The sequence below is a fragment of the Hydra vulgaris genome, chromosome 03, assembly GCF_038396675.1.
Source record: "Hydra vulgaris chromosome 03, alternate assembly HydraT2T_AEP".
Lineage (NCBI taxonomy): Eukaryota > Metazoa > Cnidaria > Hydrozoa > Anthoathecata > Hydridae > Hydra > Hydra vulgaris.
In genome coordinates, this window is record NC_088922.1 from 9,884,165 (window position 1) to 9,902,500 (window position 18,336).

Consider the following 18,336-nt stretch of genomic DNA (forward strand, 5'->3'; position numbering starts at 1 on the left):
TCGAAAGCCAACACTCTTTTTTATTTCCAGTAACTTCTGGGGTACCTCAAGGTTCTATTCTTGGTCGTGTTTTCTTTCTTAACTACATTAATGATCTTCCCAACAACCTTACATCCAAAGTAGCTCTTTTTGCTGATGACTCAACTTTATACTCCTGTCTTGACAAAAAGTCAAGACATGAGTATAAAATTCTTTTCAATCGCTTAGAACAGACAACTGATCTTGAATCTGATCTCACTTCTGTAACAGATTGGAGTTTGCAGTGGCCTGTACATTTTAACTCCAAAAGAACTCATTTATTGCAAACAACTATTATAATACTGTCGAAATTCCTATATTGATGAATGGCAATTCGCTCAATGAGTCCATTTCTTTACATCTTATCAGATTATCATTTACTATTGACCATTTATGGAAACCATATATACAATTAACTGCTAAATTAGCATCCGCTTAAGCTGCTTCTCTTTATTGTGTTTGCTATTTTCTTACTCTTGATTCCATTCTCTACCTCTATAAATTTCTTATTTGTCCCTGTATGGAATACTGTTTTCATATTTGGGCTAGTTCTCCTAATGATGCTCTTTCTCTTCTAGCAGTGTAAAAAAAAAAAAAAAAATGCATCGCCAACATAGTTGGATCCACTCTATCTGCTAAACTTAAGTCTCTTTCCTATTGTTGTAAAAAATAATATCATGATTGCTGCTCAAAGGAGCTATCGTTTCTAGTTCCATCAACTAAAAGTCATTTTTTTCCTGCACTTTTTTTCCACACTTTAACCCTTTGGAACTCTCTCCCATCTTCATATTTTCAACCTACAACTTTTTCAAGATTTCTGTCAACTGTTTCCTTGCAAAAACATATTTTTCAAAACATTGTATAAGTTATTTGACTGAGTTAGAGTTATTATTGAATAGAAAGATTTGGCCTCCCCAATCACGGAATCACGGAATCAACTTGTTTCACCGCACAGCAGCCTTGTTCATCAAGGTTGTGTTTCAGAGCCATAGAGGTGAGAGAGGGTTGTAACCACAATTAAGTAGCCTCGTCTGTAGTGACCTTTTCTGCCTTGCGGAGGCTGATTAAAGAGGCAAGTAAATTATAAATTATTCTAATTGGACTTTGTATTAATTTTTATGTAAACTTAATAAATAGGAAGATAACAAATAATTTAGGAACATTTCTCCCAATAGTAAAACTTTTATATCTTATATTGAAAAGTATGACCATTCAAATAGTTATGGGTGGTGATGTGTATAACAACATTACAAGTTCCAAATATGCACAAAGAACAACTTCATGTCAAATTGAAATGATAAACAAAATATTCATTCCCTTGCATATGATTTGTAACAACAGTTTAAAAAAGAGTAATCAATAATTTGTACATGTTTTTTATTGAAATATTACCTCATTCACAGTTTCATAGGCAAGGTAGCTCAAAATTTCAACAACAGCTGTACTAGTTTTGGTATCAGTACCAGATCCAATTCCTAACCAATCTTTAAATTTCCCAATTTTTTTTGCTAAATATTTACCAAAAAAAAACTTATGAGAAATTGTTGCATTTGCATCCACAACAACTTGCACACACAAAAACATAAATTTTCGCATGTACATAAATTAAACAAATCAAATAAAGCAAAAACAAAGCAAATAAGATAATGATTTAATAATTCAAACTAAAAATAGTTTACAAAAAAAAAATTTATCAGACACTATCAGACTGCTAATCATAATAGTGTCTATAAAAATATTAAAATCTTAAATGATTTGTTATTTAAAAAAAATTAAAAATTAATAACAACTAGTATTTGTTTGGATATAAAGAACAAAATATTTTCATATCCAAACAAATTCTAAAATATCTTTATGTACAAACCAAAACTCATTTGTCTTGCTTCAGCAAAATCCATATAAGCTTGCGTGTCAAGGCATTTCGACATTCTGTCAGCACGCTAAATCAAGACCTAAAAATGCTATATACAATGCTATATTCAAGAGTTTGTTATTTATTAAAACTTTTTGTTTGATTAAAGCTCATTTAAATTATCATAAAGTATTAAAAAATACTGAAATTTTTTTTTTATTGTAAAAGAAAATTAGGGTTAAAAATTTCTGGGAAATTTTTAACTCGGGAAAATTTCTGGAAATTTTCCGAAAATTTTGGAAATTTTCAAAAAAAGATAAGTCATTTTATAATTAATGAGTAAAATTTCATGTCTTATTTAGGCAGTTGTTATGGACAATTTTATAGTAAAATATTGTGAAGTAGATTTTAAAATTTTTAGAAACCCCTTAAAATACCAAAAAAAGTGTAAAACACTTTTTATGGTATTTTGTTGAGTTTTTTAAATATAACTTTAAGTAGCAACTACGATAGTCTGTTTTCAAAATTTTCTAAAACAGTTTTATCCTGTTATTTGCGAAGCATATTGATGTTTATTGCTTAGCAAGCTTTGTTTAAGGCTTAACATAATGTGCACCCCCCATCCCTAAAAGGGACGGGGCATTTTTCAATATCTATTAAATTGGCCTTCAAGTTATTGAAAACTGTAGAACTATATATATATAGACTCGATTAAATATTTTGAATAGTTTAGAATTTTTTCTTGATTTAAAGACCTTATTGATTAATGAAAAGCAAAAAGTAAAAAATTTTTTTTGATAAATTTGAACTATTTATAAATACAATTAGCAATAAAATAAGAACTAAATATTTCGAAGTCATAAATTCAATTGCTATGTTTAAATAAGTGCTTATAAACTTAAGTTTCACTCACCACAACCTTGCTAGGGCACTTTTAACTTCATATATAAATAAATTAAAAAATTAGGGGAGGTGGGGTAAATTCGTAAATAGTACGGACTGATTTCTTTAAAATAAAAAAAAGTCCTTAAAAACTAAAATTCACACAACTGGATTGTGTCAAATGTCCAACTAAGTTCGTCAAAAAACCAACTATAACTTGAAAATCACCTTCTTTGTGGGGGAAAAACAACTCTTGTATGCAATAAAAAATCTGTTTCTTTAAAAAACTCCACAAAAATAATATACAATAAAATTTGTTAACCTAAAAAAGATTTTATTCTTTGTATTTTGTGAGTATTTTAATTTGTAGTTGAGAAAAGTAAAAGCTAGAAATATGTTTTACAGAAGCTCAAAAGTTGTTATACACAATATTATACACAAGCTCAAAAGACAAGCTAACTCGGAAAACATCTGATTTTTGTTGTTTCACAAAAGTAATGTAAGTAAAAGTAGCATAACTACTTAAGCGTAATACAATTACCATATTTGGCTGGGGTTTCTAACAATGACTATAAGTGCTTTGAAATTCTTCAACTTTATTCTGACTCATTTTTAGTCTTCTGAAAACTTTTCAGTAACTTCAGTAACTTAATTAGTGGCTGCCAGAGACAAAATAATTTAAAAACTCCTAAACTACAAACATATTTTAGCTTATTTTATAAATTTTGGTTTGTAAATATCATATACCAGCACTGAAAAAAAAAATTTAAAGGTTGCCAAACTGATTGACTGAAATGAGAAATATTGAAAAGTAGACTATAAAGTTTTTTTTCCAATCAAACTTAATTTTATGTACATTTTATCTAAATTTTGTAACACTTTATGCATACACTTTAGAAGTTTGCGCTATATTTTATTATTTTATTGTTTTATAGGGTTATATTGTGATAAAGCCTGATAATCACAAAAAACTTTACTTAATAAATTTACAAGTAAAACAAAAATACAATATAATTTTTTTTTTTTTTGGCTTTTAACTATCAATAAATCTTTTCACTTTTCTGTACAATAGTTATAGCATATTTTTTTGAATCGCCCCAAACAAATGATAGTTTTTCTAACAAAGCGCTTAAAAAAAAAAATTAAATCTTTACTTTTTTTAACCCGCTAAGAAAGAAGTAAAAACTTTTTTATTAGCTTATTTAGATACTGATTTTTTAATAAAAAACTTTTTCTAGTGGGTCTTTTCTTTACGAATAAGAAAATTGCAATCAATATAAGCTAATAGATGAAATATTATTATTGGTTAACTATCATTTGCTTTAGGTGATTCAAAATAATTTAAAAATATAATAATCTTTCAGAGAAAAAAAAAAAACCCTTTACTTTTTTCTTTGCTAGTGATTCAGATACTGATTTCTTATTAAATGAAATAATTGTCTGTTGTATTTTGTCTGCCCCTATTTTATGATAATTTATTTTATAATTTCTATTTAATCAATTTTAACACTTTTTAAACAAAAACTATTACATCATTTTTACTTTTAATTATCTCAAACTTTTAAGATAATTTTTTTAAAAAGAATTTAACTAAAAGTAAAAATAAATAACTATTTTGCTTAAATTCTTATGATCGCATACATTTATTAATTGGACTTTAGAAGGAATGTTAGCATTTCAAGTTATAACATTTCAAACTTATTTTATTCAAAAAAGTTCAATTAAATCATAAAAATTTATTAACATTTAACAAATTAAATTTTTTTTTTAAGTCAGAACAAAGAATTATGATTGCTAACTATGTCTATTAAGCTAAGGGGCTGTCCATTAATTATGTCAACAATTTTTTGGCAAATTTTACTTCTACCTCCCCCTTGTCAATAACTTGTCAAACTTTCAGAGACCCCCTAAAAATTATGTCCACATTCAATTACATCTCCCCCCCCAACAAAAAAAAAACAAAAATTAAAATTAAATGGAAAAACAAAAAAAAAAAACAATATTATGAATTTACAACTAAAACAAAAAAAAAGTAAACTAATTAGAGATTTAAAGTTACAAACGCTTCCTCTGAACAAAAAGTGAACAAAGTAAAAAGCATAGAAAAAAAGTTATTAAACTTTTAATAACATATTTCCAGTTTATAACTACAAAAACTTACTCCGAACAAAAAAAATAAAGATTAAAGGGTGTTCACAAGAATGTATACACCTAACACGTTTAAATTATGAACATATTTCAAATTAATGCAACACTTCATTTTGCCAATCCTCCTCACTTTAACTTTAGACCTAATTCAATTTCATAGTAAAAGCTAATTATTTCTAATAGAGTTTAGTATAACGAAAAAATGAATTTAACATGTTGTATAAACCAGGGGTCAGCAACCTATTAAGACAAAAGAGCCAAAAGTTGCAAACCTCGTGTGGTTCTTTCAATGTCTAGATGCGCCTCTTTAGCTCCATGCACAAATGAAATAAAGCAACTTTTAACATTTTGTTTGCATAGCAGACTAACCAAAAACAACTTTGCAAAAATAATACTGTTACTAGTAAACATCCTGTATGTGTTTATTTAATTCTGTATGTGTCGGGTCTTTTTAAAACACAACAAGGTTTTTAAAAAGTAGGAATATAAATAGCTTCATTAAAATATTGAAGGTTTGGCGAGTATGTAACACAGGACTGCAAATGCTGCCTAATTTTCTTTTTTTAAGTAACTAAATTTATATAAAAAAGTAACATTGTTGACATCAACTTGTCTTTACCTCCCCCCCTCCCCTTTATCAACAAATGTCAAAAAAAAATCAGACCCCCTCCCCCCATTTTGTTGACAATTTATGAACAACCCCTAATCAAAAATATTTTTTCTTTTTTTTTCTTTTGTTTTTTTGCTTATTCAATAATATTTCACACTTTTTCTATACTGTAAACTAAAGATTGTTATGGTCTCAAAACTTTTTTTGATTGCAATAATATAGGGTTGCCAGATACCTGGGCTTTATGGGGGAAAATACAATGCTAAACCTGTAAAAATCAAAATTTTGACTGTGCTCTCCTCCTTTGTAAAACCAGGACATCTGGTAATCCTATAGTAATAACATTTTAATAAAAATATTTTAATAAAAACATTTAGTTTTTTTTTAAATTATATATATTTATATTATATTATAAATAATAATTATATTATAAATTATATTACATTATAATTATAATTATATTATAATTATAAATTATATTATATACATTAATTTTAATAAAAACATTTAGTTGCTAACTTAATATATTCAACTTCCTGCTTTCAAAGGTACAGGGGCTATTCTAGGAAAAAAAAAAGTGTGGCAAAACCCCCTGATCCGAAGAAATTTAGCTGAAATATTGCTGAATATAGACGTCTTTCCACGAAAATAAAAATATTTTCCCTAAAAAAAACTTAAAAAAAATCATCCTTAACTTTTAATTTGGGTGGTGCCTAAATCGGCACCCAAATATGAGTTAAAAATGGTGTAAAAAATACAAACAATCACAATGATCACAGCTTTACTATTAATGAAAATAATCTATACTATTAATGAAAATAATCTGTATCCAGACAATTTAATATTATGAAATAAATAAAGCTAGTAAAACTATAGTCTATAGAATCTAAAGAAATAATACAACATGTTTGTCCATACATGAACATAATACACCATGTTTGTCCAAACATGAACATAATACACCATGTTTATCCATACATGAACATAATACAACATGTTTGTCCATACATGAACATAAGTCTTTTTAAACTATGTTTTATTTCAGAGTAAGCTTTTTTTTTAAATTTCTTTTTTCATAGTAGGCTACACTTATAAATATGTCCATAGATAGACTATTTTTTTTAGTAACTTGTTATGTTAAATTTTATCAGAAATTACCAATACCACTATCCACTAGTTATATTATATTATGAATTTATATCACCTGAATATTTATTTTGAATTGTTTATTTACAACTATGAATAATATCTTCAGGTACATGCATATTACATTAAACTAATATACTTTCTTTTTAGAAATGGCCCTCCAAAAAATCAATGAAAAATCAAGAAACAACGAATTATTTATCAAGCAATGGAATAAACAAAAATCAGGAGAATAATAATTTCTAGATGTTAAAAAAAAATTACACTAAAATAATTAGTGGGTTTAGATGTACTGGTTTTCTACATTTGTCGAAAAGTATTTTTGTATCTACTCTTGTTAATGGTGAAAAAAATTAACTGAACAATTTTGATTTACTAAGAAAGTAAAGGATTTTGTGCAACCTGCTATTTATTTGGTGGCACTACAGCCACAGTTGGCTTTTCAGATTGAAAAAAAAATCAAGCATCATGAAAATTCAAAAAACCACAAATTGTGTGTATTGAATATGAAAATAAGAAAAGTAATAAAGTGAATTGATCAAAAGCTGAAGTATTCAATAAAAATGTTCAAAAGCTGAAGTATCAAGTAAAAATGGAAAATTATTGGAAATGGAAAGTTATTGGAAACAACTATGAGAAATAAATATAAGAAATGCTTATATTTATTTCTCATAGTTAGACTATATTAAAAATTAGACAGTCTTGCAACAGCTATTATGGTCATATTAAGGGGTGATATACAAAAAAGATTCAACTAAACCAGTAAACAATTGCAGTCTGTTGAGATTAATTTAGAAACAGTTGTTAGTTTATACAAATCGTTAATTCAATATGCAACTTATTTATTGCAATGCTATATTTGGATTTTTAAAATATATATTTTTAAACAACTATTTTTATTTTCGTGTGTTTTAAATAATGTGACAGAATGATTGCAGAATGACATAAAAATCAAAATTCAATTAAAAGTCATATACTTTTCTTTTAAAATAATTGTGTGGTATATATATATATATATATATATATATATATATATATATATATATATATATATATATGTCTTTTAAAATAATTGTGTGGTATATATATATATATATATATATATATATATATATATATATATATATATATATATATATATATATATATGTCTTTTAAAATAATTGTGTGGTATATATATATATATATATATATATATATATATATATATATATATATATATATATATATATATATATATATATATATATATATATATATATATATATATATATATATATATATATATTTATATATATATATATATATATATATACACACACACACACACACACATGTATGTATGTATGTATGTATGTATGTATGTATGTATGTATGTATGTATGTATGTATGTATGTATGTATGTATGTATGTATATATGTATATATATATATATATATATCCCTCAGAATTAAGAAAAAAAAGCTAGGCAAAAAATTGCCAACCTAAAGCTGTTTTAGATTGGGATCAGGTCAGCATAAAATTTTAAAACAAATCAACGAACAAGCACAAAATTAACAGAAAAACATATGCCAAGTTTGTCAAGTGCGGCCATGGCGCAGTGGTTAGAACGCTTGCTTTATAAGCAGGAGATCCAGGTTCGAAACGAGCTCTGGACATATTTTCGTGTCACGGTAAGGAAGGAGGCGTGAACTTCCTGGTTAAATGCATTTCCGCGGTGCTCTGTGACAAGACCGTTAGGACTTCTTGGGGCACCTAAAATAAAAAATTAAAGAAAAAAAAAAAAGTTTGCCAAGCTGTTATTGAAACCTTGACACTTGCTTAAAATTTTGAAAAATGAGTGCAGCGTATTACCATTTTATTAGGAATTTATGTAAAACATTAGTTTTGCCATTTTTTTCAAATTATTTTGTTTAGAATCAATTTAAAAAAAAGTGTAAAAATGAAACATATTTAGAATAAATTTGTTTCGTTTTTATTTCAAGCATTATATTAAAAACTTGAACTAAACATAAGTTTTTCTAGTATTTTTTGTATCATTTTGTTTAGAATTTTATTAAAATGTTTTTTTATTTTATTTTGATTATTTTTTGCAAGCATAACACTTAAAAAAAAAAAGTGTAAAAACGAAACAAATTTATTGATTCTAAACAAAATAATTTGAAAAAAATGGCAAAACTAATGTTTTACATAAATTCCTAATAAAATGGTAATACGCTGCACTCATTTTTTCCAAATTTTAAGCAAATGTCAAGGTTTCAATAACAGCTTGGCGAACTTGGCATATGTTTTTCTGTCAATTTTGTGCTTGTTCGTTGATTTGTTTTAAAATTTTATGCTGACCTGATCCCAATCTAAAACAGCTTTAGGTTGGCAATTTTTTGCCTAGCTTTTTTTACAATTTAAATAAAAAATTGCTGTTTTTGATTTCACTATTTTATTTAAAACTTAAATTAAATTTTTTTTCTGTTTTTGTTTTAAGTATTTTATTCAAAATTTGAATAAAATGTCTATGCTGTTTTTATCTAACTATTTTATTCAGAATTTAATTTGATTGTTTATCTCCTGGATATCTAACTGTTCATCTCCTAGATATCTGACTGTTTGAAAAAAAAGATTTTTTTTTCCTTAATGTATTTTAAACTAAAATTTTAAGAAATATATGCATATAAATAACAAATTTCATAAATAAAAAAATTAAAATAAAAAACGAGGATCAAAACAACTTTAAAAAAATATTAATCTAAAAAACTGCACTAAAAAAAATCATTTGCCTTTGTTTTTATTTGTTATTGTTTTTAATCATACCTTTTGCCTGGCTTGTTTTATTTCATCAAAAATGTCTTCTTCATCAAATAAAGATATCAAATCGCCTAGAAATAATTAATAACTTTTAAATTTCAGAATCAAAAATATTTTTAATAAAACGAATTTGATAAGTTAGTTAATTATTAGTAAAAGCTGTAACTGGCATAGCCAGTGAGTAGGGGAGAACCTTAATGAATGGGACAGTTTTTGTAAAATAAATTTTATAAGTTGATAAAGTTGTTTAATTTATACATTAAAAATAGTTTGATAACAATTAACTATTGCACTGCCATATATTAAAACATAAAATCGGTTCCGCAAAGGCCTATTGGTAAAAAAGGGAGTTTTATTGGACCAAGGCATTTGTCCCATTCATTAAGAACTACTCATTGAATGGGACAAAAAAATTACTGAATGGGACAAATCTAAAAAAATAATAAAAGAAGAGAGTACACAAGTAAGTGGAGCAGTATAGGAAGTTTTTATCATTAGGAAAGTCAAAAAAGTTATATATATGGTAGAAATGTATGTCATAAGAAATTTTCATTGTAAGGTGACATACCTAAAATATTTTTATTTAAAAAATTAAAATTACTCACAATAAATTTCATTTAAAAAAATAGATTGATAATTTTTTTTAGCAAAGCAAGGTAAAGCAGCATCCTTCTGCTGACTTAATTAATTATCTACTGTATTATGTATTTAATTTACTTAAAAAAAAAACTCAATAAAAAGCAACTTATTGAATATTTAAAAAAAATTTATTTCTTGTTTTGTTGTTCTTGGTTGATAAACACATTTTTTACAGATGAATCAATTAAAAAATCTGCAGATCTTCTGTTTCTTTTATTTATTTGAGGTCAATTTTCCTTTTTTGTTTTTTTGTGTTACTTCTACCAGCTTCAAAACTTTTCCTCTTAATTATTATCTTCTCTAGAGTTTTAGTTAATATAGTACTTTTACCCAGCTGTCTTCTTTTTCTAGTATTTTTTCTTGGAGGTGCTTTAGGATAGGGCTGTATGGTTTCTGGACTAACTATTTTAACAGATGATTTGGAAGAAACTTGTTTATTTTTTTCATACAAATGTTGATTATTTATTTTTGAATTTCTGGAAGAGGTCTGTCACTAACACTAGAAGATATAAAATCACTTTCCCAAAATATTTGTCTATTGAGTGGGTAAATCCCACATTTATGAAACCCACTGCAAATATTTTTTATTGTGAACGACAGAGTATATGCTGCACATGCTAACTGAGGTAAATTACATATGTTCATAACCCTCCCTGGATTGGAAGCCAACCATTCATTCTAAGCTATTCTAAAATAAGATTTAAAAGGCCCAAACACTGAAACATCCAAGGGCTGCAATCTATGACTACAATGTGGTGGAAATGTTAACAAAACCAAAGAGTTTTCTTTTGCAAATCTTATTGTTTCAAATGAAATGTGGCTTTCATGGTTGTCCAATAATAACAGCACTGGATGCTCCACAGATGGCTTAGCATGGAAAACAAAATGCTTCAATACAACTAAAAAGTTTTCAATGGTCATCCAACCACTTTTGTTACACAAGCCTAAGCTTCCAGTTGGTGCTCCATTTATCATAAAATCTTTGTAGTTTACTCTTGGAAATATAAATACAGGTGGAACTGTATTACCAATAGTATTCACAAAAGCCAACATTGTCACCAATGACCTTCTTTCTGCTGAAACAGCTTAAAAAACCCTCTTAGTTCCACGAGTTGAAATAATCTTTGGAGGATCTGTTACAGTTAACAACCCTGTCTCATCTGCATTAATAATACATTTAGGTTTGAATTCATATTTTAATTGAACTTCTAACAAGTTATCAAAAAACATGGACACTGTGTGTTGATTAAAGGCAGTTGCACAAGCAAGACTAATTTTTTCTGGCTTACGTAGTGATAATTTTGGATGCCGTATCAAAAAACCATCCATCCATTTCTTTCCAGCCATTTTATTTAGGTGCCATGACTCAGGAATATTTTTGGAATTCAATGCAACACCATATTTGTAAGCTAACTGCCTAGTTTGTAATTTAGTCAAACTGTAGCACATGTTTGAAGACATATGCAAATAATCTACAATAGCACTTTCATCAGAAGCATGAAAAAATTTTCTATTTCCAATGTTTGTGATGTGTTCATAGTTTTCAGCAGATTTTGACATCTTGCCACTTTAACAGCCCTACCTACTGCAGATTTTGATAAACTATATTTGTTAGCTGCATCTTGAATAGACATACCCTTAAGTACACCTTTGACTGCATCTTCAACCTCTAAAGAATTTTTTTGTATTAATTTTGTGTTTGGTTTCATCTAAAATAAAATTTACAACTTTATAAAGATCAAATGTATGCAAATCTCATATATACTTAAATAAAAAAGTATATATATATATATATATATATATATATATATATATATATATATATATATATATATATATATATATATATATATATATATATATATATAAACTAGTAGTGTGTATTTACGCACTAAATATGTGTTGTCAATATATATGTAGTGTCACAACAGTTCGTTTAACAATTTTTACATTTTAACGAACCATTAAAAAATCCACAAAATCTTTAATGTTTGTCAAAACTTTTAAAAGAAAGTCTTTATTATTTTTCTTTATATCCAATTAATTATTTAAAATAGATTTTCTTAAATAAAGATTTCTTAAATTCATGGAAATATTTAAAATAAATCTTTTTCAATAAAGATTTCTTAAATTCATAAACTCGAGTTTAAAGAATATGAAAGAACATATTTTACTTGAAATCTTTTTTTAAATTTTTACTATTATTGAATTTTAATATAACTTTATAAAAAGCATTGGTCACATTTGTTTAAAACAACAGCATTATTACTAAAATAAACCTTAAATAAATTAATATATACCACAACTAAATTGCTGAAATATCTTTTTTCACTACACAAACTGTCGTTTTTTTGGACAAGTCCCATTAAATAATCATTATCTTGTCCCCTTCAATAAGCTTTACATTTTATCCACAAATGGTGGGCCAGACAAAAAACAGAGTTTCCTAAACGTCAATGGGTTTAAAATATTAAATCTAGAGGCAACTGGGTATTAAAAGATGGAGTTTTATTTTCCATAACTTCCGAAATCGCTGCAAAATCGGAAAAACAAAGTTATTTTTAGAATTACTTTTTTCCCTTCATAACACATTAGCATCCAATGCTATTATGTTTAGACCATAATAAGAATAATGACTTGTTCTGTTGAATTGTTGTATTTTTATATAGTAAGCATTTTAAGAATTCGCGGCAAAACATAAGAAACTAGGGGATAAAACAGCAATACTCGAAAAAAAGAACCAAAAACTATATGAAATAGAAAATCTAAATAAAATTAGCTAAAAAAATTGAATAATAAAAAAAGAAAATTGTTGTCAAAAAAATAATATTTTACTCTTTTTGTTTTCTTATTTTTAACTTGTTTTTTTCCACATCCAAAATTGATACAAGTCGAGGAAAAAAGTAGATAAGAATATAACGAAATTTTTTTTTTTTTTTTTGATATATAATTTTTAGTGACTTTTTTCAGGCAATATATTTAGGAAATACTTTATAATTTGCGGTAGAAACACTAACAGTTTTTAAATTTGTTTTTCAAATGTCTTTGCTAAACTCTACTGTTTTTATCAATGCACAGGAAGACGAGAAAACTAATTGCTATCTAAATTTTTTTTAACAAGTTTTTCATGTAAAAAAATGAAACGATGCTCCAAAATTTTGTGGGCTAGTGCATAGTTAATTTACTGAACTTTTTTAATGAAGTTTTTAGGGGCCTATTTAAAACTTTTTTTTAAGTTTTTAAATACATTTTTTTAAACAGAGCAACTGTTGTTTTCATTATCTTTAGTACAATGGAAACAATGTTTGAACAATGGAAAGTAAGCAATATAAAAAAAAAATTTCAGAAATGCATCAAATGCAGTTTAATGTCTTTATGTTGTTATGGTTTATTAAACAAACCATGTTATTCTTTTATTTAACTTATTCAGTCATTACAAAATTTATTAATCAAATAATATTTTTTACAAATAAATAACAATTTATTTTCTTATTTTCCTAATATTTAAGCATTGAGAAAAAATGTCAAATATAGCAAAAATATTTTTAAAAGCGAAAAGTCATAAAAATGAATAAATGTAATAAACGAATAAATGTAAGAATAAAATAAATAAAATTTCTCATAGTTCCAGTGTACATAGCAAATTAGTTTCTTAATTATATGGACTGAATAAAATAGTGAATAAATTGCATATCAAAAGTTTCAATTGTTGCTAAATCATTGTAAAAGATGTTTTTTTCAACAACAACTCTAAAAAAAAGAATACAAAAGCTGTATAAAAATTTTATATATAAAAAAAATTTTATTTATTTTTTTAACTATTAAATTATCTAGTTTAATTAACTTGATATTTTGTTACAATTTTGTTTCTACTGTGGTCAGTTGTCTAAAAAAAATTACTTTAAAATTGGATGAAAAAGGCATGCAACGCACATGCTTCTCAGGAAGGCTAGTATGTATGTATGTATGTATGTATGCATGTATGTATGTATGTATGCATGTATGTATATATATACATATATATATCGATAACTTAATATGCAAATTGGGTAACTCCATTTTTTGACAAAATGGCTTAATGATGGCATTTTGTTGTTTGCATGCCAATACACATGCTACGTAAATTGGGTGACTCCAACATTATTACAAATGTCCTAAAAAACACTCCATGTTAGTATTCGCAACACTGCAAATTGGACAACTCCACCATTTTGTATGCAGATTTGCGAGAGATTGGTTGTGTATTAGGAATTCTTTAAAATATTTTACAAATAAGTGGTTTTGGTGTTTTAATTCTTTTAAAAAAGTGTAAATAATTGTAAATGTAAGCATCAACTTTATTTTCTATAAGTTTGTTAAAGTTTTTTTCATCATTTATCCCTTAATATGTGATTTAGTTTATGTAATTATTATAAACCATTATGGTGCAGTATAAAACATTAGCAGGAGTTAACAACGTTGTTTTTTAATTATTACTGGACATATTATTGGAACTAATTTATTTTTATCTACTTTAATTTTTTTTTTTTTTAATGTTATTAATTAAACCAAAAACCTAGCTTTTCAATACTTAAATCAACAGCAACTTTTTTTTGATATATAGGATTGAACTGAACCATGATTATTTTAAAATAAGCTGAACATCCGAAAAATTAAACGGGTATCTACATTACCTACTTATCCATTTTTATAGATGAATAGCAGAGGAAAGGCTATGGTTAAATTGGCAACTGAAAATCTTAGGAGTGAAGAATGTTGTTTGAGTGAAGCAAATCCCTGGAATGATGATTTTCTACAAATTTATCAAGAGAATTCAGATTTAATTATGGAATTGCCCATCATATTACTTGATAGTGATTTTGTAGAAAGCCAAAATGCAAATATTGACAATAATAATTTAAATAATTCGACACAAGGGATATTATTAGAAGCACATGTTAATGCTATTGATTAAAATATTTTAATAGATGGCAACCACATCATTAACACTTCATTAGTCCTGATTCTGACAAAAATTCTAAGAATTCTCAATCTCTTAAAGTAAGAAGGAAAAGAAAATATATTTTCAACATTTTTTGGAACATGAGCTAGAAAGAAAAGAAGCTGTATGTTGATAGGCTTATGAAAGTTTTAGAAGTAAAAAGGCAAAGGGGCAGAAAAAATTCGGAGATATCTAGGAGATTGTCTTCCATAATGTATTTTCTGAGAAAAAGTGATAAAGACATACGGGTGTGCAAAACAATGTTTTTGCATACGTTAGACTTATATAAGAATGCTGTACTCAATTGGAAAAAAAACATGCACACACAAACAAAAAATAATAAAAGTAATAACACAACAAAAGCCATTACAAAGAGTATGGAGTATTTTTTTAGATTTTTCAGATTCTCTACCTAAAGAAGTCGCACTTCTGCAGGAAAAGGACTTCAAAAAATTATTTGCTACCAGAGTAGAGGTCCGAGACTGAGTTATACAATTTTTATAAAAATGAATGGTGTCCATTTAAAGATATTGCAACCCCTGTTTTGATTGGCACATTTCACAAGCAGCTTGACAATATATCTCTTTTCCTAATATTTCTCTTTTCCAGCCTAAAAAAGACGCATGCGAAAATGTACTGCATATAAGGAAAATCACCTACCAAAAGCAGAATATGAAGTACACCAACAAAAAAAGATGAGGCAAGGGATGAAAAGAAAAGAGACAAGACAAAAGAAACTTATGTTTTCACCATGGACTTACAGGCTGTTCTTCTGTCCCCAAAGTTTAATGTCTTTATGTTGTATTATAAAACAAAATTATGCATATACAATCTTTGTTTTTACAACTTAAAAATAAAACAAGGATTTTTTTATTTATGGAATGAGACTGAGGGCGGTTTAAATGTCGAATAATTAGCCACTATCATATCAAAATTTTTGATAGAAAAAGCCCCGCCAAACATCAATCAAATTGATGGAGCATAAGTTATTCTGTACAGTGACCAGGAAAATAAGACCAGGAAAAACTAAAGGCGATTCAAAGGTATCAGATTTACTTATATCTCTTATCAATTATACAGAACTTTTTTTTTTTCCAGTAGGTATATCAAAAATAATAAAATTGTTATGATTTATTTCAGGAATAATAAAATTGTTATGATTTACTGATATTCGAGCATTATCGTATAATCCTAATGGCAATATATTTATAAACTTAGGTTTTCTGATCCATGAATTGCATTACCACAAAGGAAGAAAAACATAAGCCCAAAAAATATTACTGACTTGAATAATCTACATCAAACAACACTAAAAATATCTTCGCAAAAATATAATGATTTACAGGATCTCAAAATATCAACGCCCAATGACTACCACGATTACTACAATAATATTCCACACGAACAACAACGATTTTCACTTCTTCCACTCTTTCTTCTTTATTTTTTTCGAGCTGCCTATATCATTAAAGGTGCAACTTTTTTGTTTAACTATGTTTAAATGTTTATTCTTTATTATTATTATTATTATTATTTTAATTTCATTACTTTTTTATATTCAAATAAAAAAACTTGTAAAAATAGTTTGTTCTTATTTCTTTACAAATTAGGTAACTCCTAAAATTATAGCATTACACAATCTATTAAAGTAAAATGAGTAACGCCAAAAAAAGACAATAAAACCATTATACAGATAGTAATGTCATGGTTATTGTATTGAAAACATGTCTTTATATCATATTGACATTTTATGATAAAGTAAATAATATTAAAAATATGTGTAATAAAATGATGTAGTATTTTGTCCACCCTGTAAAGTAACCATTTTAGAGATACCTAACTTGCATATTAAGGCATCAATATATATATATATATATATATATATATATATATATATATATATATATATATATATATTTATATATTTATATATATATATATTTATATATATATACACACACACACCATGAACACCTAGTGCAGTGATTGTTAAAAAGCAAGTCAGTGAGAGTGTCATGATTGATCATCCACAAGCTACAACTTTCACAAATAACTACAGATTATTTTTCTAAATATATTAAATTGCTTTTTACAATTAATTTTATCTTGATTTACTTTTTAAAAGAAAATGGCAAATGTTTTTATGGCAAAGGTAGCAAAAAATTAGCTTAAGTTAGCAAGTGAATACACTCTACACAGTCATTGCCTTGTAATACTTTTTTAATGATAAATTATAATTATATTAAAATATTCTTCATATAAAATAACTATTACATAATGTTTAAATAATTTAATAACATATATAATAGATATTCACAAAATCTAAAAAATCTTACCATTATCATCTATAGAACTTAAGAAATCAAAAGCCATTTTCAATCTTTTTCCTGAGTCACCTTTTATATTATCACCAGCTAAAATTAGGAGAAAAATTAGGTTTTTTATTTATTTATACAAGCAATTTAGAAATATCTGTGTGTATATATATATATATATATATATATATATATATATATATATATATATATATATATATATATATATATATATATATATATATATATATATTTATATATATATATATATATATATATATATATATATATATATATATATATATATATATATATATATAAGACTGAAAAAATTTAAAAATTTAACAAAGCATTTATTTTTTAATTGATAGATTGCCTGCCTAAACCAAAATAGTCAGTCAATGTAGCAGCACTCCTAGCATGTTTTACCTATTTAAGTCAGTGACTGTATGCTCTGCTGTTTTTATAAGTGATACATGTCATAATAAAACAATGGACGTACCTAAGATTATTTTTTTCTATGATTGATCTTTTTATTTAGTTTAGTTTTCAATATTTTTATTTTAAGTAATTGATTTTAATTATAAAAAAAACACTGTCACACATACCTCAACTTTTACACCCTGAAATATATAAGATTTATTATGATATTTAAAATGTCGCTTAATGTTAGATATTAGAAGTGTCTAAAATGTCACTTAATCATAAAGTTTAAAACATCATGCAACAAAATGACGAAACAAAATTAATCTCTTTAAAAGGTATATTACAGAAAAATATAAATTCTTGTAAAGATACAAGTCTTGTCAACTACTGTAAAGTATTTAGTTTTTTAAACAAAATCAAGTGTTTGCAACATTTCCGTGTTAAAGTTGGTGATAAAATCCTTCAAGATCAACTTAGACATTATCAAAAAAAAATGCTTCTTACATATCTAGGACA

General features: G+C 25.9%; 1 protein-coding gene across 1 annotated transcript in view; it reads right to left on the reverse strand.

Moving 5' to 3' along the window:
- The window catches only part of LOC101237161 (transcription initiation protein SPT3 homolog), a 59,706-nt gene that overhangs the window by 14,703 nt on the left and 26,667 nt on the right, over positions 1–18,336 (reverse strand). Inside the window, exons 6-9 of the mRNA XM_065792290.1 lie at positions 17,416–17,493; positions 9,466–9,530; positions 1,883–1,958; positions 1,411–1,526 (exon numbers count right to left, since the gene is read on the reverse strand). Of these exons, the coding sequence (XP_065648362.1) occupies positions 1,411–1,526; positions 1,883–1,958; positions 9,466–9,530; positions 17,416–17,493 (335 nt within the window). The remainder of the gene's footprint in view (positions 1–1,410; positions 1,527–1,882; positions 1,959–9,465; positions 9,531–17,415; positions 17,494–18,336) is intronic.